This window comes from Oncorhynchus mykiss, chromosome 27, assembly GCF_013265735.2.
Source record: "Oncorhynchus mykiss isolate Arlee chromosome 27, USDA_OmykA_1.1, whole genome shotgun sequence".
NCBI classification, from domain to species: Eukaryota; Metazoa; Chordata; class Actinopteri; order Salmoniformes; family Salmonidae; genus Oncorhynchus; species Oncorhynchus mykiss.
In genome coordinates, this window is record NC_048591.1 from 10436550 (window position 1) to 10459497 (window position 22948).

The 22948-nt window shown below is 45.3% G+C and overlaps 4 protein-coding genes across 5 annotated transcripts; 2 read left to right on the plus strand and 2 right to left on the minus strand.

The window, feature by feature from the left end:
• The first annotated feature begins 599 nt into the window (after window positions 1-599).
• Window positions 600-13065, plus strand: LOC110507525 (inositol polyphosphate 5-phosphatase K). 2 transcript variants are annotated; one of them, XM_021587569.2, is made up of 13 exons: window positions 600-760; window positions 1084-1189; window positions 3414-3518; window positions 3719-3827; window positions 4120-4236; window positions 4393-4568; window positions 4757-4868; window positions 5197-5306; window positions 8630-8867; window positions 10698-10835; window positions 10934-11017; window positions 11094-11198; window positions 11389-13065. In XM_021587569.2, the coding sequence occupies exons 2-13, from the start codon at window positions 1095-1097 to the stop codon at window positions 11467-11469; spliced, it is 1470 nt and encodes a 489-aa protein (XP_021443244.2). In that variant the 5' UTR covers window positions 600-760; window positions 1084-1094; the 3' UTR covers window positions 11470-13065. The 2 variants fall into 2 exon arrangements, with proteins under 2 accessions (XP_021443244.2, XP_036820630.1); XM_036964735.1 differs by lacking the exons at window positions 600-760; window positions 1084-1189 and adding an exon at window positions 1222-2638.
• Window positions 13066-13135: 70 nt separating this feature from the next.
• Window positions 13136-15306, minus strand: LOC110507526 (centrosomal protein of 55 kDa-like). The gene has a single exon (XM_036964736.1). The coding sequence runs from the start codon at window positions 15242-15244 to the stop codon at window positions 13841-13843; it is 1404 nt and encodes a 467-aa protein (XP_036820631.1). The 5' UTR covers window positions 15245-15306; the 3' UTR covers window positions 13136-13840.
• A 70-nt stretch (window positions 15307-15376) lies between these two features.
• LOC110507527 (tektin-1) lies at window positions 15377-19826 on the plus strand. The gene is made up of 8 exons (XM_021587570.2): window positions 15377-15476; window positions 15774-15986; window positions 16167-16332; window positions 17252-17380; window positions 17461-17607; window positions 18091-18316; window positions 18907-19103; window positions 19493-19826. Exons 2-8 carry the CDS (start codon window positions 15797-15799, stop codon window positions 19650-19652), a joined length of 1215 nt encoding a protein of 404 aa, XP_021443245.2. The 5' UTR covers window positions 15377-15476; window positions 15774-15796; the 3' UTR covers window positions 19653-19826.
• Window positions 19827-21125: 1299 nt separating this feature from the next.
• On the minus strand, window positions 21126-22866 carry LOC110507532 (F-box only protein 39-like). The gene has a single exon (XM_036964738.1). The coding sequence runs from the start codon at window positions 22753-22755 to the stop codon at window positions 21478-21480; it is 1278 nt and encodes a 425-aa protein (XP_036820633.1). The 5' UTR covers window positions 22756-22866; the 3' UTR covers window positions 21126-21477.
• Window positions 22867-22948: the final 82 nt, after the last annotated feature.

Sequence of the window (22948 nt, forward strand, 5' to 3'; positions counted from 1 at the left end):
TGAGTGATAAGGAGTGGGCTAGAGTCATGAAAAAGAAAGGAAACAAAATAAGTAAAGTTGTGATGGAAACAAAGATATCCCAAGATTTGTTTATAGTAGGAGTTTTGGATCAGTGTTACCTGGGGGATCCGTTTGAAGTCACGAGGAGTATGGTGGGATGCATAGGGCGAGGTGGCATTGGTGAGAGTCACAGGAACTGGTCTTATTCAGATTTCCTGTGTGTCCATAGAATAGAAGAAGCTTGCTTGATAGCATTTATTGCAATGGTCATAAACTACACAGCACAAACAAAGATGAAATCAGAGACAATTTGAATTATTGTGAGTGCAGCAGAATGTTTATTGGAATTCGGTGAGCCTACAGCAGAGGCTTTGCATGAAATCCTGTCAAAGGATGTTACGCCCTCACAGGCCCCTGAGCCTGTGTAGGGATGTGACTCGAATATGAATGTAAATGAAGATTGGGAGGTTTTTATTTTATAAGATGTTGGTTTTTTCACCGGCCTATAATTGATGTTGTTTTTATATAGTTTACCGACCATACAGTAGGTGGCGGCATTCTTCTCTAATGCTTGTTTGTGGACTGCCGTAATACCGTAGAAGAAGAAGCGCGGTCACTTGGCGATCTTCTTTGAGGAAGCGCATGTGCAAAACGTAAACAAAGTGTTTTGGGTAATCTCACACCCAAATTGTAATTTTTCGTGGAGAATTTCTGTAATCAGAAATAGAGTAGGCTACAACAAAACAACAGGCATTGCCAGGTAGTAAGAACATTGTACATTTATTATGTGTACTATATTGTACTATTTAGTATTATCTGTACTATATTTTAATCTGTGGTAATCATTAACACAGATCAAATAGCTAGCTAACGTTAGCTAGCTAATTTAAAGGAACGAAGCTAATTGCTAGCTACCTACTGGCATAGCTAACTTCTCATCTAATGTGTAAAAACATTCCTAACATTCCTGTCTTGACATTCAATACTTAGAAGAAGAAAAATTCAAACAACATATTGCTGTGTGTTCATATCATGCGTTTAAATTAGTGTTTGTACCGTTATCATGATTCCATGATTTTGCAGCTGGTGAGATTATGGAGAATGATGACGGTACCAGAGAAGACACCCAGTCACAAGTCAAGAACTCAGTCAGCATGGAGAAGAACTCTTGCAACGAGGACACTTTCAGGTTTGAATGTCTCCTTGTGGTCATAGGAGCTCTAGCTAACAACTTTTATTAGCGAAGATGTTTTGCCCATAAGGAGACACTGCACATTTCATTTGTTTACGGTCAATGGACACTACCCACCCAGTATCCTTTTCAGCAATGCGGTGGTGGTGGTGCAGGCAGCATAGCATTTGAACTGACAAAGAACTGCACATGGTTGGATTGTTGGCTACATCATATCTTTGCAGGCTATTCAGAAATGTAATTGGAATGCATGCACACAGGCATACTATTTCCTTATTAGGTCTGTATTCCCCCAGACAGAACACAGTGCAACTTCACATTGTCTACCAGTGCCAGCACCCAATACAAAGCTGAGAGCATAATATTGGGAGTATTGTTCTGATTAGGTTTCCCAATGCATTGCATTCCCACACATATTAGAGAAATAATCCATGCCACTCTTTCCAAATCGAAGGAAAGTTCAGTTAAGCAGATGATTTGGGCCCAAGGTCTACTACCACCACTGGCACTTTGTGTTTCTCTTCTAAGCCTTGCTAGAAGTTTCCTCATTGTGGACTGGTGTTTAGCAAATGATTACAGACTAAGTTGCATTTTCTAGCATTAAGGGGTCGTTTTCACATAGTGGGTCTCACGTGGCCCCTTCTTGATCCTGCTTAACCCGTAATCCTTCTCAGTCTACTTCAGACCCTCCACAAATATTCTCAGGTCCCTTATTCACTTCCAGAGGCTGGATTTTATGAAAGGCATCATTGCTCCTCCAAAAGTATACATTAGTCGTCAGATCTGTCTTAACTGGTCTATCCTATTCTTCTTCAACCTGTTATACTGTAGCCATTTCTGTGCTTTTGCGACATCAGGAGTTCTGTATGGTCTTTCATATCAAATTCAGACTCACACAGGATGCCACGGGAAAGTGCAATGATGAGGGTCTCCCATTGATGGATCTTGGAACAAGAAAGAATTGTCAAGGACATAAATCTGCAGTTGGACCACTGTAGAAGACACTGCCTAGGATCTCTACAAATATTCAAGTATCCAAATCTCCATTTAAAGGAAAAACTATTGATCTCCAGTGAAACATTCCCCTTGTGAACAAGGGAGAACCACCTGCCTTTCTGAACTCATCATTGCATCTGTGACCACCTCCATATTTTCCTCCTTTCTTCCCGACACCGAGGTTCCTTCCAGAAGCTCACCCACAATGGATGAGATCCGCCGGGTGTTCGGTTCGCCCATAGGGCGCGTCCGCTCGGACAGCATAGCCAGCTCTGCCACCCAGTCCTCGGGCAGCCGCTTGCTGCTGCGCCAGCGCCTCGCCCAGCTCATGACCTGCGTGGACGACCTGGACCCCTCGCCCCAGCTCCAAGAGCAGGTGGTACGCAGCTTGGACAACGCCTTCCTCGTCTGTGGTAAAAGGGCCAACCGGACCAAGAAAGACAACTTCAGGTGGACATTTATAGGCTTTGCAGAGTTCCTCTTTTCTGACTCTTTGGCCTTATTTCGACTTGACTTCCTCTTTCTCTGTTTGTTTAACATCAGAGTTGTTTTAAATCTTCTTGACTAAAATGCCCAGCAATGATTTCTCCATTTTATTCCAATGTTGTCTGTCTTTTATCTGAATACAGAGGGTCTTCGTTGATAGAGAAGTTAGAAACATTTTTCATGTCTTGATTTTAGGCCTTGGACCTTTGGTTGATCACCCTCTTGAGCTCAGAGCAGGCAGTGTGTGCCGTCTCTTCCGTTCTGGATCGTAATCTTTGGCATGCTTATCTTTTGGTTTGATAACCCTAAATGTCCTTTTGTTAACAGAACGGCTAATGATGTTAGGACCATAGAGATCGTACGTCTGTGTTCTGTTTAGTTCTGTGCTGAGGACATGGAAATGGATGGGCTTTGTTCTTTGTTGAGAAGTGTTCTTTTTGAATTGATGTAGACTATGGTTAGAGAGATGTGACTAGGCTTTATCAACCACCACGGTCCATTCAAGACTGGCTAAACATGATGTTGTTGTGTAACTAAATAAGCTTCTGAAAGTTGCAGTCCAATTTGTCAGTCTTTTGCGCTAATGATTTTCAGAGAAAACTGCTGTGCAAGTGAATCATGATCTGCTGTTCTCTCTCTCTCTCTCACTCCCTCTCTACCTCTCTCTTGCTTTCCATCGCCCCCTCTTTACTCTCTCACTCCTTTCTTTCTTTCTTTCTCTCTCTCTCACTCCCTCCAGGCTTCACATGGTCACGTGGAATGTCGCTACAGCTGATCCTCCAGATGACATCAGCTCCTTGCTTCACCTGAACTCCCCAAAGACCCCAGACCTCTACGTGATTGGGTGAGTTACGGAGCTACGGCATGCTGATTGGATATTGATTGAGACAGACAGTACAATGGCATGACAGGAAAATCTGTTTTTTCCTGTGTAAAGTCGACCAGGTTTATTCAGTGGCATGGAGAAAATGCATCAGTAGGTTTATTTGCATGATATTAATGTTACTGGCAACAATAGTTATAAACTGTGTGTGTGTCTCGTAGTCTCCAGGAGGTGTACGCTGCTCCTCACAGGTTCATCATAGACATGGTCGTTGAGGACTCCTGGAGCCATCTCTTCATGTCCAGCCTGGCACCACGAGGCTACCTGAAGGTACAACAGTAGGACAATATGGCTTCATAACACTTAACAATACCACTCCAGCACCATAGACCGGTTTGAACTAGTTTTATGCCACCAGCCTTAGTCTGAATCAACAGACAAATGTGCTCTCAACATAATTTGTCCTCAGTTTATTTTCACCTCTTTGTCTTTCAAAGCGATATAATTAGCATATTATGTGTCTCTCCACTTCCACCCTTTGAGTCTGCCATTAGTCTTTTTCCCGGTTACATAAAGACCCTGAATTGCCCAGGTTTAGATGACAGTCTTGTTGTGCTTGCAGGTGTCCTCCATCCGAATGCAGGGCCTCCTGCTGCTGTTCTTCTCCAAACTGGCCCACGTTCCATTCATTAGAGACATCCACGACACCTACACGCGCACAGGCATCTTCGGCTACTGGGTAAGGTCAGGCTCAGTGGATGTTATTACTTGTTATGGCACCTTATAGCGAGTGTTACAAGGCATTATAAATGCACTTATAAGGCATTATGTGTGTGAGCCTCGCAGAAGAAGGGTGTTATTCGTACGTTTGATCGATTGACCTTGCGCCCAACAGGGGAATAAAGGTGGTGTGTCCATCCGCCTGTCTTTCTACGGCCACATGCTCTGCTTCCTCAACTGTCACCTGGCGGCACACATGCAGTACGCCTCGCAGCGCGTCGACGAGTTCGAGTACATCCTGGACACGCAGACCTTCGGCCCCAAAAAGGCCCCCCACGTCCTCGACCACAAGTCGGTATACATTAAACGCACGTTGTCAATTGAGTGGGCATTTTTCTCTATTCACACTGTTGCTGCCTCAGTGTTTTATAAGTGGAAGAGCCTGGCATCTGCTTGTGATAGGATTTTAAGTACTACTGTGCTCTCTCTGTGTTGAACGTTCACAGTGGCCTCTCACTCTTTCTCTCTCTCTCTCTCAGGCTGGTCTTTTGGTTTGGGGATTTGAACTTCCGCATCCAAGATCACGGCATGCATTTTTTGCGCAACTGCATCACGAGCCATAAGTTGAACTTGCTGTGGAGCAAAGACCAGGTCAGACTCATGGGAGATGCATTTGTTTTGCTCTGTCTTGGAGAATACTATACCTACATTTGACTGGAGTAGAAAACGGACAGTGGCTTTTCATTTAACACATGTGCTGTTGTCTTTGTTTTCCTGCATGTAAGACATAGGATGTGTCCCAGGCGGCACCCTGTTTGTTCACTTTATACGTGCACTACTTTTGACCAGGGCCCTTAGGGCTCTGATCCGAAAGAAGTGCGCTCTTATGGGAATGGGATGCAATTTGGGATGCTGCCGTCGTATCGCCTGAGGATGTCAAATGTGATGCTTGTCTTGTCATTCTGTGTTGTTGCATCAGCTGACCATGATGAAGAAGAAGGAGGCTGTCCTGCAGGAGTTTGACGAGGGACCTCTGGACTTTCAACCGACGTACAAATTCGACAGGTTCTCTGACCGCTATGACAGCAGGTAACTCTTCGCCCCTATAAAGGATTCACCGTTGTTTTCTTTCAGATTTCCCTCCTTTGCGTCGTCTTTTCCGCCTGCTCTTACTGAGCTGACTCCCCGCTCTCCTCACAACACACTATTATTCAAACCCTCTGCTCTCTTTTGATTTCACGGGTCCCGCCAGGCATGGTTTGGTGTTCAGTAAGCTGCTCACAACACCCCTCTCTTAATACCACCCGAATCCTCCTTCAGCAGTATTCTGCTCCTGCACAATAAGCCCACTAGAACTGTTGTAAGACGGTGATGGATAGATTTATGCTATGGGAAGTCTAAATGCCTCTCTCTCCCACCAGAGAATGGTGCCTACAGGACAGCAGACCTTGCTGTCTTGTTTGTTGTTGTTGTGTTTTTTCTGCTGATGTGAATGCTATGTGATAGATATATATATATATATATATATATATATATATATATATATATATATATATATATATATATATATATATATATATATATATATATATATATATATATATATATATATATATACTATAGTTGTCTGCAGCTAACACAGTTTCCTCTAACAGTACCTGCGGTATATCAGTCGCTGTTATCTTCATATGAAGCCGCTTGAAAATCCCATTGATACGTATCAGTGCCATGGCTGCCATGCTCAGTGGACATAGTATTCTGGATTTGTTAAGGATAATTAATTTAACCCCCACAATACCATCTCTTTCTGAGAGAGAGAGAGAGAGAGAAGCTTTGCTAGCCGACTGTACCATTGCCTCTGTGTGGGCGTAAGCAGCTGTCAGGTTCTAACAAGCATGGTTACTAGCTATATACAGCACAACCTCCTGTCCTGCTGCTTGGATTTGTCACTATGGACTTCTAACGAATCACTGTATACAGTGTGTTCAGAAAGCATTCACTTTTTCCACATTTTGTTACGTTACAGCCTCACTCTATAATTGGTTAAATGTTGTTGTTTTTTTCTCTCCTCAATCTACAGACAATACCCCATAATGACAAAGCAAAAACAGTTTTTTAGAATTTGTTGCAAATGTATAAAAAAATAAATAAATCATGGAAATATCACATTTTACATAAGTATTCAGACACATTACTCAGTACTGTGTTAAAGCACCTTTGGCAGCGATTACAGCCTTGAGTCTTCTTGGGTATGACGCTATAAGCTTGGCACACCTGTATTTGGGGCGTTTCTCCCGGTCTTCTCTGCAGATCCTCTCAATCTCTGTCAGGTTGGATGTGGAGCATCGCTGCACAGCTATTTTCATGTCTCTCCAGAGATGTTAGATTGGGTTCAAGTCCGGGCTCTGGCTGAGCCACTCAAGGACATTCAAAGACTTGTCTCAAAGCCACTCATGCGTTGTCTTGGCTGTGTGCTTAGGGTCATTGTCCTGTTGGAAGGTGAACCTTCGCTGCAGTCTGAGGTCCTGAGTGCTTTGGAGCAGGTTTTCATCAAAGATCTCTCTGTACTTTGTTCCGTTCATCTTTCCTTCGACCCTGACGAGTCTCCCAGTCCCTGCAGCTGAAAAACATCCCCACAGCATGATGCTGCTGCCGCCACCATGCTTCACCGTAGGGATGATATTAGCCAGGTGATGAGTAGTGTCTGGTTTCCTCCAGACGTCACGCTTGGCATTCAGGCCAGAGAATCTTGTTTCTCATGGTCTGAGAGTCCTTAGGTGCCTTTTGGCAAACTCCAAGCAGTCTGTCATGTGGCTTTTACTGAGGAGTGGCTTCCGTCTGGCCACTCTGCCATAAAGGCCTGATTGGTGGAGTGCTGCAGAGATGGTTTTCCTTCTGGAAGGTTCTCCCATCTCCACAGAGGAACTCTGGAGCTGTGTCAAGAGTGACCATCGGGTTCTTGGTCACTTCCCTGAACAAGGCCCTTCTCCCCCGATTGCTCAGATTGGCCAAGCGGCCAGCTCTAGGAAGAGTATTGGTGGTTCCAAACGTCGTCCATTTAAGAATGATGGAGGCTGCTGTGTTCTTGGGGACTTTCAATGCAGCAGACATGTTTTGGTACCTTTCCCCAGATCTGTGCTTCGACACAATCCTGTCTCGGAGCTCTACGGGAAATTCCTTCGACCTCATAGCTTGGTTTTTGCTCTGACATGCACTGTCAACTGTGAGACCTTATGTAGACAGGTGTGTGCCTTTCCAAATCATGTCCAATCAATTGAATTTACCACAGGTAATCAAGTTGTAGATACATCTCAAGGATGATCAATGGAAACAGGATGCACCTGAGCTCAATTTCGAGTCTCATAGCAAAGGGTCTGAATACTTATGTAAATAAGACTTTTCTCTTTTTTATTTGTAATACATTTGCAAAAATGTCTCTTGTTATTGATGATAAAATGATTTCATCTTATTTAGAATAAGGCTGTAACATAAGAACATTTGTAAAAAGTGATAAGGGTCTGAATACTTTCCCGAATGCACTGTCGCTGTATGCATTCATGTGTGCGCACGTGTTTGTGTGGGGGGTGGGGGCGTACGCGCGTGTTTGTGTGTCAGCGTCATTACATACAGCCTCCACCACTGTGCACGAATCAGTACAACTGAGAGGGCACTCACTGCATGAGTCACCCAGTGAGACGGGGTGGCGAACTAATACAGCCGTGAGAGACGACTAATGAGGGGATGTGAAAGGATACAAAGCACTGTGGAATCTGATCCATCATGTCGAGCAGACTGAAGTGACACTGAGATGGGTAAAACGCTACAGAAATCCGGCTACCTTATGAGATTACTTGTCATACTCTCTCCATCTCTTAACACTCTCATGTCATTCTCTCATACACAGGCTTTGTTCCAATGTCCACACTAGCATACTACTAGAATTAATAAATGTATTGGGCATGCATTCTAAGTGATCTACTGATTTTACTTTCTGTTTCTCTACATCTGCCTCCTTGATCGTCTCTCACTAAATCTCTTCGCTTGTCCGTTTTCCTGTTTCTCTACATCTGCCTCCTTGATCGTCTCTCACTAAATCTCTTCGCTTGTCCGTTTTCCTGTTTCTCTACATCTGCCTCCTTGATCGTCTCTCACTAAATCTCTTCGCTTGTCCGTTTTCCTGTTTCTCTACATCTGCCTCCTTGATCGTCTCTCACTAAATCTCTTCGCTTGTCCGTTTTCCTGTTTCTCTACATCTGCCTCCTTGATCGTCTCTCACTAAATCTCTTCGCTTGTCCGTTTTCCTGTTTCTCTACATCTCTCCAATTCTGACAATCATTCTCTTTCTCGCTTTACAAATTCTCTCACTAAATCCCTGTCTCTTCTCTCGTCCGCCCGTCTGTCTGTCTGCCCAGTGGTAAGATGCGTAAGCCGGCTTGGACAGACCGGATCCTGTGGAGGGTGAAGCCTAAAGAGTCACCCCCAGAGGAGGAGAAGGACGAGGACAGGGACTCTGGTCTGGATGAGAAGAACACCAAGCAGCAGGAGGAGGAGGAAGAGTTCCCTCTGAAACTCAAGCAGGATTCGTACACCAGCAACATGGAGTACGGCGTCAGCGACCACAAGCCTGTGATCGGCATCTTTACCTTGGAGGTGACTGAGGCAGCGGCATTTCCCATTCCCACATCTGAGACCGTATGAACAGAGTCTTAAGAGTAGCAGTGCTGATCTAAAACCAGTTCCTTCCTGTCCATATAATGTTGTTCATTATGATCTAAGAGGCAACACTTACTGACCCAAGGTCAGCACTCCTACTCTGAGGTGCTTTTTGAATAAGGGCCCTGGACTGCTTTTCCAATATGACTCTTGATAGTGAAACGGTATGATGCAAATACAGTGGGGCAAAAAAGTATCTAGTCAGCCACCAATTGTGCAAGTTCTCCCACTTAAAAAGATGAGAGGCCTGTAATTTTCATCATTGGTACACTTCAACTATGACATACAAAATGAGAAAAAAATTCCAGAAAATCACATTGTAGGATTTTTTATGAATTTATTTGCAAATTATGGTGGAAAATAAGCATTTGGTCACCTACAAACAAGGAAGATTTCTGGCTCTCACAGACCTGTAACATCTTCTTTAAGAGGCTCCTCTGTCCTCCACTCGTTACCTGTATTAATGGCACCTGTTTGAATTTGTTATCAGTATAAAATACACCTGTCCACAACCTCAAACAGTCACACTCCAAACTCCACTATGGCCAAGACCAAAGAGCTGTCAAAGGACACCAGAAACAAAATTGTAGACCTGCACCAGGCTGGGAAGACTGAATCTGCAATAGGTAAGCAGCTTGGTTTGAAGAAATCAACTGTGGGAGCAATTATTAGGAAATGGAAACCACAAATTCCAGAACCACACGGGGGGACCTAGTGAATGACCTGCAGAGAGCTGGGACCAAAGTAACAAAGCCTACCATCAGTAACACACTATGCCGCCAGGGACTCAAATCCTGCAGTGCCAGACGTGCTTAAGCCAGCACATGTCCAGGCCCATCTGAAGTTTGCTAGAGAGCAATTGGATGATCCAGAAGAAGATTGGGAGAATGTCATATGGTCAGATGAAACCAAAATATAACTTTTTGGTAAAAACTCAACTCGTCGTGTTTGGAGGACAAAGAATGCTGAGTTGCATCAAAAGAACACCATACCTACTGTGAAGCATGGGGGTGGAAACATCATGCTTTGGGGCTGTTTGTCTGCAAAGGGACCAGGACGACTGATCCGTGTAAAGGAAAGAATGAATGGGGCCATGTATCGTGAGATTTTGAGTGAAAACCTCCTTCCATCAGCAAGGGCATTGAAGATGAAACGTGGCTGGGTCTTTCAGCATGACAATGATCCCAAACACACTGCCCAGGCAACAAAGGAGTGGCTTCGTAAGAAGCATTTCAAGGTCCTGGGGTGGCCTAACCAGTCTCCAGATCTCAACCCCATAGAAAATCTTTGGAGGGAGTTGAAAGTTCGTGTTGCCCAGCAACAGCCCCAAAACATCACAGCTCTAGAGGAGATATGCATGGGCCAAAATACCAGCAACGGTGTGTGAAAACCTTGTGAAGACTTACAGAAAACATTTGACCTCTGTCATTGCCAACAAAGGGTGCATATAACAAAATATTGAGAAACTTTTGTTATTGACCAAATACTTATTTTCCACCATAATTTGCTAATTAATTCATAAAAAATCCTACAATGTGATTTTCTGGATTTTTTTTCTCATTTTGTCTATCATAGTTGAAGTGTACCTATGATGAAAATTACAGGCCTCATGTTTTTAAGTGGGAGAACTTGCACAATTGGTGGCTGACTAAATACATTTTTACCCTACTGTATACTGCTTTATGCTCCTTCACCCTCTAGCCAATCCTGACCACCTCTTCCCTCTGTTTGTTCTGCCGTTCCCTCCTGTCTATCCCCACACTGTAGTTGAGGAAGATGTACGAGACGCCGTTGGTGCGCGTGTGTGCCGAGGGTGAATGGAGCGCCGACTTTGACGCCATGGTGATCTACAGCCCCCTCCAGCCCTTCCCTTCGAGCGCCTGGGACTGGATCGGCCTCTACAAGGTCAGTGTCGACCTAACCCTCCGATGTTCTTTTCAACCGTAGTCGTACTGTATCGTCATCCATGTAGTTTTTACAGGTGTGTGTTTGTGTGTTTACAGGTGGGATTCAGGAGTGTTTCGGACTACATTACCTACACCTGGGTGAAGGATGATGAGGTCTCGTTTAATGACGAGCTCACCCAGGTAATATGACTGCGCGCACGCGTCTCTTGTGTTTTATGACACGGTGATGCTTGACTATGTTTCTGTGTTTATCCAGGTCTATGTGAGCAAGGATGAGATTCCGGTGCTGGGAGGGGAGTGTGTGCTCTGTTACTACTGCAGTACGCTCCAATGCATTGTGGGCATTAGCTCACCCTTTAAGGTAAGTGCAGGTTTACTGTAAGCCACCAAGGGACAGTCCAGACATGGATAATATACATACATGCTCTTATACATTCACATACATTTTGGGACAGTTTTCAGGATACAGGTTCAGCCATGTCCTGGACTAAAAAGCTTGGAGATTCTCCATTTTGAAGTTTGGATTTATAAATTTCTCCGTCTGGTTTTAGGTACAAGAGTCCAAAGTGGCCGTTGAGGAAGGTCTCGCGCCGGAGAACATCAACGGCCTTGACAAGGCCACAGCCAGTTAGGACCTGTGAGTGGACCAGACATGCCCTCGAACACTGTCTGTCCGTCTATGCTGTTACACACCTGCCCTTTTGACCTTTGGTTGCCTGTCTGCAAGCTGCGGTGCTGCTGGAGTCATGGAATGTTACTTAGAAATGATAGGCTAGTGCACTTTGAATTTAATGAATCGTACTGTTTAGCTGTCTTGTTCGCCACTGCCAGTTGTGGTGGCAACAGTAACCTGTGTGTTTATTTCTGTTCTGTTCAGATGTTGATCCCACTTTTTAAAATCAGCCGCAGAGAGATATTGGCAGTGTCGCTTTAAGAAAGGTTCAGTCTTAGTTTTGTTCAGTGTATTTTTTTGTTGTTGTTGGTGTTTGTCTCTTTGGATTCATACAGAACACATTGGACATTGTCTGATGTTCCAGGTAGCTTGTACAAAAGTTGAACATTGACATCAAAGTCGTGGCTGTTTTGAACATTTGACCAATCATCTAATGATATCATAAATGCATGATTATCTCATAATTATTTTTAAAATAATGCTTCATATATTTTTATTTTCCCCTTGCAAACTTAGTCGTCTGTTAACAAAAACTCTTTGTGCTATGCTATTCCATTTCAATGCAGTTTTTAATAGAGGAGATGTTTGAGAAATACAGTGAGCGCCATAATTCATTGGACAGTGACCATTTTTTTGTTATTTTGGTTCTGTACTCTAGCACTTTGAGTTTGAAAGGATACAATGAGGGTGAAGTGCAGACTGTCAGCTTTAATGCATGCAAAGGATATGCGACCATATATTAATGATTACTTTATTCTACATTATGTTAAACTGTCCAATGTTTTTGATGCCTGAAAATGGGGGGGACTATGTATTAAAGCTTCTATAATTTCTAAACGGTTCATCCGATATGTATGAAAATACCCTCAAATTAAAGCTGACAGTCTGCACTTCAGCCTCGTTGTCATGGTATCCTTTCAAACTCAAAGTGCTAGAGTACAGAACCAAAAATACAAAACAATGGTCACTGTCCAATGGTTTATGGTGTTCAATGTATATTGCACAATTTGATCTTGTTCATATTCATGACCATATGCCCTTTTTATAGATGTGCGTAAAGGTTACTGGTTTATGCATATTATTAAAGTAATTTTGGTTCTAGGCAGTGTGATTGGGGATGAAAAGTTATTTAAGAAAAAGTGGATTCAACAAGTGCCTCAATGTTAACAACCTGTAGATAACTGTTCCCCGGATACTTTGGTACAAAACTATGTCATTCCTATTTGATTATTTATTGCTGCATTTGAAATGTATGAATAATCAGTGTTCTTATTCTTAAAACATGCAGGTCTCGTCTTGTTTGTACTGTACACATCAACATTTCATCTGTACAACTTGTACTTTTCTGCGACCAATTTCAGCATAAGCGAGGTCTGTTCAAATGTATTTTATTAATGTCTTTAAACGCTTGTACATTTACTTGTAAAGATTGTTCAGTATATTGAAAATCAGGAGTGCTCTATTTTCTCAGTAACAAATGTGGTAAATGAATGAATACAAATGTTATACTGTAACCCATTTAAGGCTTAAATGAAGTAAAACATCTAAATGATGATGAGGCCTGTCATTTATCACGAGTCTCGAAGAGAAATACAGTCAGTCATTTCTAGACCTTCTTTGATACAATGTAACCTCTTTTTATTTTATTGTAATAGGATTTTGCTTCATTTACAAACTATCATCTTAGTTGGAAACAAGAACTATACATTTCTAGAACAAGAAAGCTTTTTTTTTTTTTTATTAACGGGTATTTAGAAGATTTATAGAAGGATAATAATAATGGACATTAGGAACAACAATGCCCAACAGTCTCTGAACATCAAAATGATCTAAAGTATTTTAAACCAGGAAACTGATTTACACTTTAGTCAAAGAGAGACAAACATGTCCAAAAAATTCAAAGGTTGAGTGAGTAAACAAGTTTAACAGTTATAAAGGGCTTTATAAAATACACTCATTGGCTTGAAGCAGCGTTCCTTACAGTATACAGTAAGCGCTATTTCCAGTTTGATCGCCAATCTGATCCAGTAGCAATCCAGGACCAAGCTACATTAAAGTATACATGGAGGAATTACATTTGACTCTGCTCAACACACAGACGCAGTGCACAAAGTAACCATGGCATTGCAGCTGGCGTTTGCACCAGCTATAACATTTTGAAAAGGGAAGTTTAGTGCGTTTTAGAATGGGAAAATGTCCCCCCGAGCCTATTCCAGACTTCCTTATTGGGGCGGGTACTCCCAGCCATAAAAATAAGACTAGATTCTAAATCGATTGGATAGATCTAGGCCTACTTCTATGCTTCCAGCCCTGTACAGCCCAGACAGTGTTTACAGACAGTGCTCGAGGTGGGCCAGCAGCTCTCGGTGGTGCCTGGTGGGGTACTGGGCTCGGCAGCTGGGGCACTCTAAGAAGCTCTCGTCTAGCAGCTTGGGGACCTGAGAGTGGGAGGTGACGCTCTCTTTGGAGCGCTTCAGGGGTGCTGGGGGTCTCCAGTGAGCGCTGGCCTCGTACAGGCGGGACAACTCCCTCTGCCCCTTCTCTGACTCGAGTTTGGCAACGTGGTCCTTTGCCTTGCGTAACTCCTTCAACACCTTGTGGAGCTGTTGTTGTAAATACTGACAGTCTCGCTTCTCATCCTCCAGGTCTTTGGCAGACACCTGGATCTGCTGTTCCAGAATTGTGACGCGTTTCTGCTCCTCATGCAGGCTCAGTAGGGATTTCTGCAGTAGATTCACCTGTACTAGGAGCTCAGCAGACCTGGTCTCCTTTTCCTCTAGTCTAGCCTGGAGCTCTTCCATGTCATCCCACAGATGGCCCTCTCTGTCCCCAGAGCGACGCTTCTCCTTCTGGACACTCTGCCAGATACTCAGCCTCTCTGCCTGGAACTGCTGCCTCACCTCTCCCACCTCTCTCTGCTTCTCCTCATACCTACACTGCAGCTCAGACAGTTGTCTCTGGGCTGTGTTGACCTGCTCTCTCTGAGTTTCCAGCTCCCTCTTGGTCGTCAGTAACAATTTCTCATAGTGCTTCTGTATCTGCACTGACCTCTCTTCTGAGTGGGCGTCTTTATGTTGCTGTGCGAGGGCCTGCTTGGCCTGGTTCAGCTGCTGTTCCAGCCCAAACACCCGGGCCAACACCACCTTCACATACGCCTCTCTCTGCTGGTCGTAGGCCAGCCACTGCTGGTTCTTTTCCAGGGCATCTGTGAGGTGGTCGTGGCTCATTGCAGTACTGGTGGTGAGCACCTGTCCATCTGATGGGCAGCTCTGCTGCTTAGCGCCAGGTCTACTATCCAGCTCCTGGCACTTAGCAGACACGGACACCAGCTTGTTCTTAACGTCCTCTGTCTCGGCTTGGAGTGACTGGAAGAGTTTTTTTCTCTGGTCGGCCTCCCTGACATAGTGGTCTATCTGGGCCTGCAGACCGGCCACTGTCTCACCTTCTGCCGCATGGGCCTGCTGCCAAAGAGAGCAGATTTCCTGGTCTCTGGCCAGCAGCTGCTGAGCGTTCTTCTCCCGTAGAGTCTCCAGTGACAGGATTTTCTCTAATAAAAGCTTGTTATTTCCAGAATCTGATTGTTCTCCTTTCTGAGGAGACAGCTCATCCAATGACTTCCTGAGATATGCATTCTCCTTTCTGAGTTTACTGATCTCCATATAATTTTTGGAGCAACACAGCCTTCCACCTGTCTTGTCGACGAAGTTGTCCTTGTTTTTGTTGCTGGATGACATCGTTGCTAAGCTAGCTAACGGTAGCTAGCAAATGGCATCACACAGATGTTGTTAGAATCCAAATCTGATCCCTCCGCTGGCCTTTTACATTTCCCGCGGTTGATAGCTCCGCCCAGATTACGACGTACTGCGTTGACCTGGCAACCGTTTGTTTACAACCTGTCCTTGCGTTAATTCATTGCGGACAAGACGGGCAACATTGTTGCAACTTTTTTCACACCGCACAGTAAAGGTATGGTAAGAAGAGAGATTCAGCTCGCTAATTATATTTTACTGACATTTTGCAAGCCATGTTTGTTAGCTAGTTTGCTCAAGTTTATATGACAACTTGCTAGCTAGCTAGCGAGTCAAATAAAATAAATGCCCATCCTAGTTAGCTACTGTAGCTAATTGCTATTTAGTTGGTAATTTGCCAGGCTAATTACTAGTTTTGGTAAAACATGATCTGACTTATTAATCTGCCTTATTGAGTGACATTTGTGATGTTGTTTCTTTATTGAAAGGAAAGATTATTGTTTCCCCCTTCCAGACTGAAATAATTGCAGTGGAGAAATGTCTAGGTTGATGGACCCTCCGCCCAAGTTCCTGCCACCAGAATGGAGGCTTGCAAACCAAATACATTATGGGAATGCGGAGGCTGAGCGTTCACGCTCTGAGCGACTCACGGCTGAGAGTAAGAGGCTGATAGAGGAGAGTGGCATGGCAGCCAAACGCATGCAACAGGATGCCAACAAGAGACTGGGTAAGATGACATCAATTAGAAGAGGTGATAACATAATCTGTTTCTGTCAAAGTAGTGGTTGATCCATCCCTGCAAACGAATGGTTTGTCTGTTCCACTTTGTAATGACACATACATTACATGACAACCTCTGATAATACCCAACCACACACCATTCTAACCATCCTATCTCTGTGTTCAGAGCAGAGAATCCATGACATCAAGTTCTGGAGGACAGAGCTGGACAAGAAGTTGGAGGAGGTTGTCCAGGAGATTGAGGTGCTGATATCCTATAAAAGCCGGGTGGAGAGAGCCTTGGAGAGCTGTGCCGAGCCCCTCAGAGTTGCCCTGCAGTGCCTGACTGAACGGTGAGGAGTAAACTCCCAATCAGTCAGTTGGAAAATGCAGTGATACACAAATAGGTGGGAAGGAGTCTGCTCAATGTTCCAACAGGGACCTAGAGTCACCAGACTAAGACCAACAGATAAATAAGAAGGAGATCCTTCAGTCGCCGTGCAACCTGGTATCAGAGCATTTCGTATTATGCTGTATGTAAATTCTAGGGATTCCATTTAGTATGATATGTTACGTTTCATATGGTATGTATTCATTTGTGGATGTGCATCACCCATTTTGTTTGATATGTTACGAATTACAATTCATTATATGTTACCAATTTGTAAAATGTACAAAATGTAATGAATTTGCTAAACGTACAGTGTTACATTTAAAAAAAAATGTATGATATGTTACAAATTCTGGCTAGGTGGCTAACTTTAGGTTTAGGTTAGGGGTTGGGGTTAAGTTTAGGAGATTGGTTAGGGAAAGGGTTCGCTAAAAGGGTTAGCAAACATGCTAAGTAGTTGCAAAGTAGCTAAAAAGTTGTAAGTAGTTGAAAAGTTGATTATTAGCGAAAGTGCCAAAGTTATCCATGATGAGATTTGAATTCACAAACCTTCGGTAGCTTGGTGGGTAGGAGTGTTGGGACAGTAACCGAAAGGTTGCTGGATCGAATCCCTGAGCTGACAAGGTAAAAACCTGTCTTTTTGCCCCTGAGCAAGGCAGTTAACCCACTGTTCCCCGGGCGCCGATGACGTGGATGTTGATTATGGCTGCCCCCCGCACCTCTCTAATTCAGAGGGGTTGGGTTATATGCGGAAGACACATTTCAGTTCAATGCATTCAGTTGTACAACTGACTAGGTATCCCCCTTTCCCTAGACATTCGCGTTATACCCTACTTTTGATTTTTGCCTTAAGTAACCATCTGTCTCCATGTGTGTTTCAGGCAGAGGCGTGTTTCCATTGACCTGGTACATGACGACGTGGAGCGGGAACTGATGAAGGAGAGGGAGGTGATCGAGGGAGTGGCATCCCTGCTGAACCGCACCTTGGAGCAGACCAATGAACAGATCAGGTGCGTGAGGGGAGGAAGTGGTTCATCACACACACACGATCAAGTCTCATTATCTCCTTCTTTTTCTGTTCTGGCTCCAGACTGAACCGCTCTGCAAAGTACTACCTCGAGAAGGACCTACGGGACAAGTTCCAAGCAGAGCAGATTGATGGTTTCTGCTCCATCCTCACAAGCGCCTCCCCGAATATTGACAACGCAACAAGTCAGACATTGCTCGCAGCACCAGGGTAAAACGCTGACACTTTGTGTTTGTGCAATGTGGGGCAGTAGGAAATACAATGAAACAAAAGATCATCCCTTAATCTTCACCAGGAATGCAGTCTCACCTGCAGCAAAAGTCCTAATTCTACAGATAGAAATAGAATGGATAGTTGGGGCATTCTGCATACAGTAGGTCCATTAGAAGCATTATTCCCTTCAGCCAGCAGAGGTCAGTGTAATACCTCCTCTAACCACCCTACTTATCTAAACCTTTTCTACCGGTTTTTATTTTTTATTTTACCTTTATTTAACTAGGCAAGTCGGTTAAGAACAAATTCATATTTACAATGACGGCCTACACCGGCCAAACCCTAACGACGCTGGGCCAATTGTGCGCCTCCCTATGGGACTCCCAATCACGGCCGGTTGAGGTACAGCCGGGTTAACCTGCCGTCCTTTCATGACACGCTGAACAAAAAACATTCAACATTTAATCCCTCCAATCCTAGTGCCACTGTGACACCAGAGGAGTGGGAGACCTTCTCCAACATCAACATCCTCAAAGCAGAGCGCGAGAAGAACAACTCCCTGTCGCTGAGGGCTCTGGTGGACAGCCTTCTGGAGCAGACGGCTGCTGACATGCGCAGGCAGCACAACGCTATGGGCACTGCCCTCCGGCTGCAGGTCCAGGAGACCAAGGCAGCCAAAGGACAACTAGAGGACCACTTGGTAAAGGTAAGCAGGAATGTGAAAAAACGTACTTTATATGCTTAACCCCCCCCCCCCCTATGATTAGTTACTGAAGCAATTCCCACACATTTTAAATTACAGTCATTTAGCAGACGGTCTTATCCTGAACAACGTACAGGCGCAATTAGGGTTACACGTCTTGCTCAAGGGCACGTCGGCAGATTTTTAAACCTAGTCAGCTCAAGGTTTTGAACCTGCGTCCTTTCAGTTACTGGCCAAACGCTCTTAACCACTCAGTTACATGTCATCCTGGGATTAGTTACTGGAATGATTCCCCCTATGATTAGTTACTAGAATGATTCCCCCTATGATTAGTTACTGGAATGATTCCCCCTATGATTAGTTACTAGAATGATTCCCCCTATGATTAGTTACTGGAATGATTCCCCCTATGATTAGTTACTGGAATGATTCCCCCTATGATTAGTTACTAGAATGATTCCCCCTATGATTAGTTACTGGAATGATTCCCCCTATGATTAGTTACTGGAATGATTCCCTCTATGATTAGTTACTGGAATGATTCCCCCTATGATTCGTTTCTGGAATGATTTCCCTCCTTTCCCCCTTAAAAGGTTCTGTCAGAGGTGGCCAGCCAGGAGTGCAACCTGGAGGCCCTGCGCGTGGCCATCGACGACAAAGCAGGTCCCCTGAAGGTGGCCCAGACACGGCTGTCCGCTCGCAGCCAGAGACCCAGCATCGAGCTCTGCCATGACCCGGCCCAGGTCCGCCTGCTCTCCGAGGTCCAGGAGCTCACTGCACACATCAAGAGGTGACGATGCACTCCACTTTCCTGTCTACTGTAACTCTTCCTACTGATCTCTTCTAACCTATCTAGGATTTCTGGCCACTATTTTCACTTCAACTACAAGTCAAGCTATTTTGTAATACTTTACAGTCATGTTTTAGCTCTGTACGAAGTATAAGATTAGTTATCCTGACACAACCCAGTGATCAGTGATTCTCTACACTCATGGTTTTGTTACACAAACAGGATATCACAGCTTTCATTTCAAGTCTTTTTGTTTAGTAGATACAGCATCTCTGGTTAAGAGACTGTTCCGAGCGTATTATGTGAATGACATATTGAATGTTTTGCCTATTTGCCATGAGTTGTAGTAGTCTCCCATTGTCCTGTGTCAACCCTGTGACCCCCGCCAGACTGCGAGAGGCCCAGGCCCAGTCGGAGATGGAGCTGCTGGCCCTGACCCGCTCCCAGCTGATCCTGGAAGAGGAGATCCAGGTCAAGTCCCACTCCCTCTACATCGACGAGGTCATCTGCACCCAGCTCCGCCAGCCCATCTCCATCCACAGCTTCTGAATACCACTCCCACCATGACAAGCCTGGTCCCTGATCTCTTTGTGCTGTCTTGCATCAACAGATCTGGGACAAGCCTAGACCATGGCCACAGCGGGGCTCTTTAGATTATGCTGACATACCCAGGCCAGCATTTTACATTTGACTGATAAATAAAATATGAGGTATACATTGTGATGGAAAGTTGGAGTGCTTGTATTGTTTGCATCAATTTTAATACAATATTTGGGTTTGAAGAAAAGCAGGATCAGAGTTGTGGAGTGTGTGTTTATTTACAGCGATGGCGGTGTGTGTGTGTGTGTGTGTGTAAGAGAGTGTGTGTATTTGCCAGACCCATCATGATTGTGCATCAAATTGTAGTTCCTTCCTCCTCTTCCTTTAACTGGTGCTAATATAACAAAAAAATGCTGTCTTTATGGGCCCACGTGTCTGTCAGGCAGGAGTCAGAGCATGGGGTAGGAGATGGCAAAGTAGTGGAGCTCTGAGTTGATGAGTTGTCTGTAGCGAGAGTACACCTCCTCCAGCTGCTCATCCTCGTCCTGAGTATCATATTTGTTGATGTAGATCCGCACCTGGGACACAAACACAAGCAGCTTATAAACCAGACAGTATATTGCTCACATAATACAGTAATGCACGTTGCTATAGCAAGGTACAGCACATTAAGTGTCATCAGTAGTAAAGGAAGGAAAATGGGACCTGCCCCTTTAAGAACTGACAAAGATGACTGCCCAGCTGAAGGCTGTTTCATTTATGACCCAAACACACTTTAAAATGCCTGCAATATCCCTGTTCACTGGGCAGGAGAACACAGCAGGCTAGTGTGTGGAGCTTGTGTCAGTAAATCGCTTCAATGCCAGGACACAGATTGGTACGCAGGTCGGTAGGCCTAAATGGCCTTGGCTTAGCTCCCAGAGCTCTGGCTCACCTTGATGGTCCTTAGGATGATCTTCTTTTCCAGGCGTTTCTGCAGCAGCCGGTCCAGGAAGCTGATGTCCAGGAATGCCCAGACCTTCATGTAGACCAGCTGGCTGCACAGCAGCACCACCTCCAGCAGCTCCTCGTCCACAGACTCGTGGCTGTTGTTCAGGTCCAGGGTCAGTTTCTAACCCACGGAATGGGGTGGAGAGAGATTCACGACACTTCAAGAATGGAGTCATGTTTCTTGTTAAAGTATGAGCGCCACCGAACGCAGTCTCCAAAAACGCGGCAACATTAGCTTTAAAATGTAAATTTTCCACGATACTTCTGCAATACCGATTGAATGCAGTCCTTGGGGATGGTTTCCCTGACATAGATTAAGCCTTGTCCTGGACTAAAACACATTCTCAATGGAGATTCTCTTAGTCCCGGACTAAAACACATTCTCAATGGAGATTATCTTAGTCCAGGACTAAAACACATTCTCAATGGAGATTCTCTTAGTCCAGGACTAAAACACATTCTCAATGGAGATTATCTTAGTCAGGACTAAAACACATTCTCAATGGAGATTCTCTTAGTCCAGGACTAAAACGCATTCTCACTGGAGATTCCCTTAGTCCAGGACTAAAACACATTCTCAATGGAGATTCTCTTAGTCCAGGACTAAAACACATTCTCAATGGAGATTCTCTTAGTCCAGGACTAAAACACATTCTCAAATGAGATTCCCTTAGTCCAGGACTAAAACACATTCTCAATGGAGATGGACTAAAACACATTCTCTTAGTCCAGAACTAAAACACATTCTCAGTGGAGATTCCCTTAGTCCAGGACTAGGCTTAGTCTGTCTGAACTGCATGGATATAAAAAGACAATGTAGGTACATGAAAAAACACTTGATACACTACACATACTGTGCTAACTTATTCGCCACACCAACCAGTAGCCTAAATGGTGCCATCATCGCTCCATAGCTGACTGCTACTGTGTATTGCCGGGTAGAGAAACCAATCGTCACCTGTAAACAGCTCCTGTAGTAGGGCACTAGGTTGGTAAGGGCAGGCTTGACACTCCAGTCCTGTTCACTGAAGTAGCAACTGGTGAGACTGAGCGAGCGCAGCGGGATCTCTCTGAGCAGAATCCTCCCCAGCTTGTCCATGTCGAGGATTCGCTCCACTGTGATATGCACACGGAGGTCGGGACAACGCTGAGCCAGATGGGACCAGGCATCCCCCCAGACCACCTGGATGTGGGGCTCGTGGATATGGCATCGTATGGTGAACGTCTGCAGGGAGCCTCCCCCGTCCAGGCTCCTACACGCCGCGGACAGGGCCGCCAGAAGCTCGTCCGACAGGCAGCTGTAGTTGAGGGTCAGGGTGCAGAGGCCCTGGAAGCGGTTCATGACCTGGGGGAAGGCGGGGCTGATGAAGACGGCCAGCGGCTGTGAGAAGAAGTCCTCCAGGTTGAGGTGGGTGATGCCGGGCCGGCGGCCCAGGTGGATGTGCTGCTGAGATGCAGCCACGGCCTCCAGCACCTCCAGGCCCTGGGGCAGGTTGAGGCGGGCCCCTCGCAGGCTCAAGTAGCCCAGGCGGGAGCTCTCGCGGCGCAGGTAGAAGGTGAGGCTGCGCACCAGCGCCTTGCGTACGCTGCGGCACCAGGCGGCGCGGTCCAGCTCCATGTGGTTGACAGTTAGGCGGCGTAGTCCGCCTCTGGTTTTACGCAGCGCGGCGAGGAAGGTCCTCAGCGTCTGCTGGAAGCGCCGGGACACCAGAGAGTTGAGGGGGTGGGAGAAGCGGATCTCCAGATCCTCCAGGTAAGCGCCGTAGGTCTTGGCGTAACACACAGCCGTCTCCAGCTCCGAGCGGCGGGTCCTGGAGATGCGGCCGGAGAAGTTGAAGGTTCGAACCCTCCAGAGAGAGGGCGAGCGCATGACGTGGTGCCAGTGGAGACACACCAGGGCCGCCTTGACACGGTCACGGTCACGCAGCCACCAGAACACCTGCCGCAGACACACGTCCGGGAGGTTAGCCCAGCCCAGTTTAGGCTCCTCATTTTCCTCCACCTCGCCTTCTTCCTCCTCCTCCTCCTCATCCATTATCTCTATTCCTTCATCCTCCCTCTCCTCTTCTTCTTCGTTTTCATCCTCCGAGAGCTGTTCCTCTGGATCCTCTGGGTAATTCATTTACAAGGAAGAAGTTTTGCCCAACCACTCACGTCTCTCAGTATTCATCCACCAAATGTAAATAAATAGTTCTCCCTGTAGTCTGAAATGTATTCTATGTGACTCTGGGGTTCACTTGGACTACAGAGAAGCAGAGGACACATTGACACGTGTCCGTTGGGTGGCCATCAATGTGTCCCAGTTGTCACCTGGA

Bases quoted from the DNA above. Each gene is read 5' to 3' on its own strand.
- LOC110507526 (XM_036964736.1), bottom strand. From the start codon at position 15,244: ATGTCATCCAGCAACAAAAACAAGGACAACTTCGTCGACAAGACAGGT.
- LOC110507527 (XM_021587570.2), top strand. From the start codon at position 15,797: ATGTCTAGGTTGATGGACCCTCCGCCCAAGTTCCTGCCACCAGAATGG. The intron at 17,381-17,460 runs GTGCGTGAGGGG...TTCTGGCTCCAG, and splicing joins CAGACCAATGAACAGATCAG to ACTGAACCGCTCTGCAAAGT. The intron at 17,608-18,090 runs GTAAAACGCTGA...CTCCAATCCTAG, and splicing joins ACATTGCTCGCAGCACCAGG to TGCCACTGTGACACCAGAGG.
- LOC110507525 (XM_036964735.1), top strand. From the start codon at position 2,394: ATGGATGAGATCCGCCGGGTGTTCGGTTCGCCCATAGGGCGCGTCCGC. The intron at 2,639-3,413 runs GTGGACATTTAT...CACTCCCTCCAG, and splicing joins ACCAAGAAAGACAACTTCAG to GCTTCACATGGTCACGTGGA. The intron at 3,519-3,718 runs GTGAGTTACGGA...TGTGTCTCGTAG, and splicing joins CCAGACCTCTACGTGATTGG to TCTCCAGGAGGTGTACGCTG.
- LOC110507532 (XM_036964738.1), bottom strand. From the start codon at position 22,755: ATGAATTACCCAGAGGATCCAGAGGAACAGCTCTCGGAGGATGAAAAC.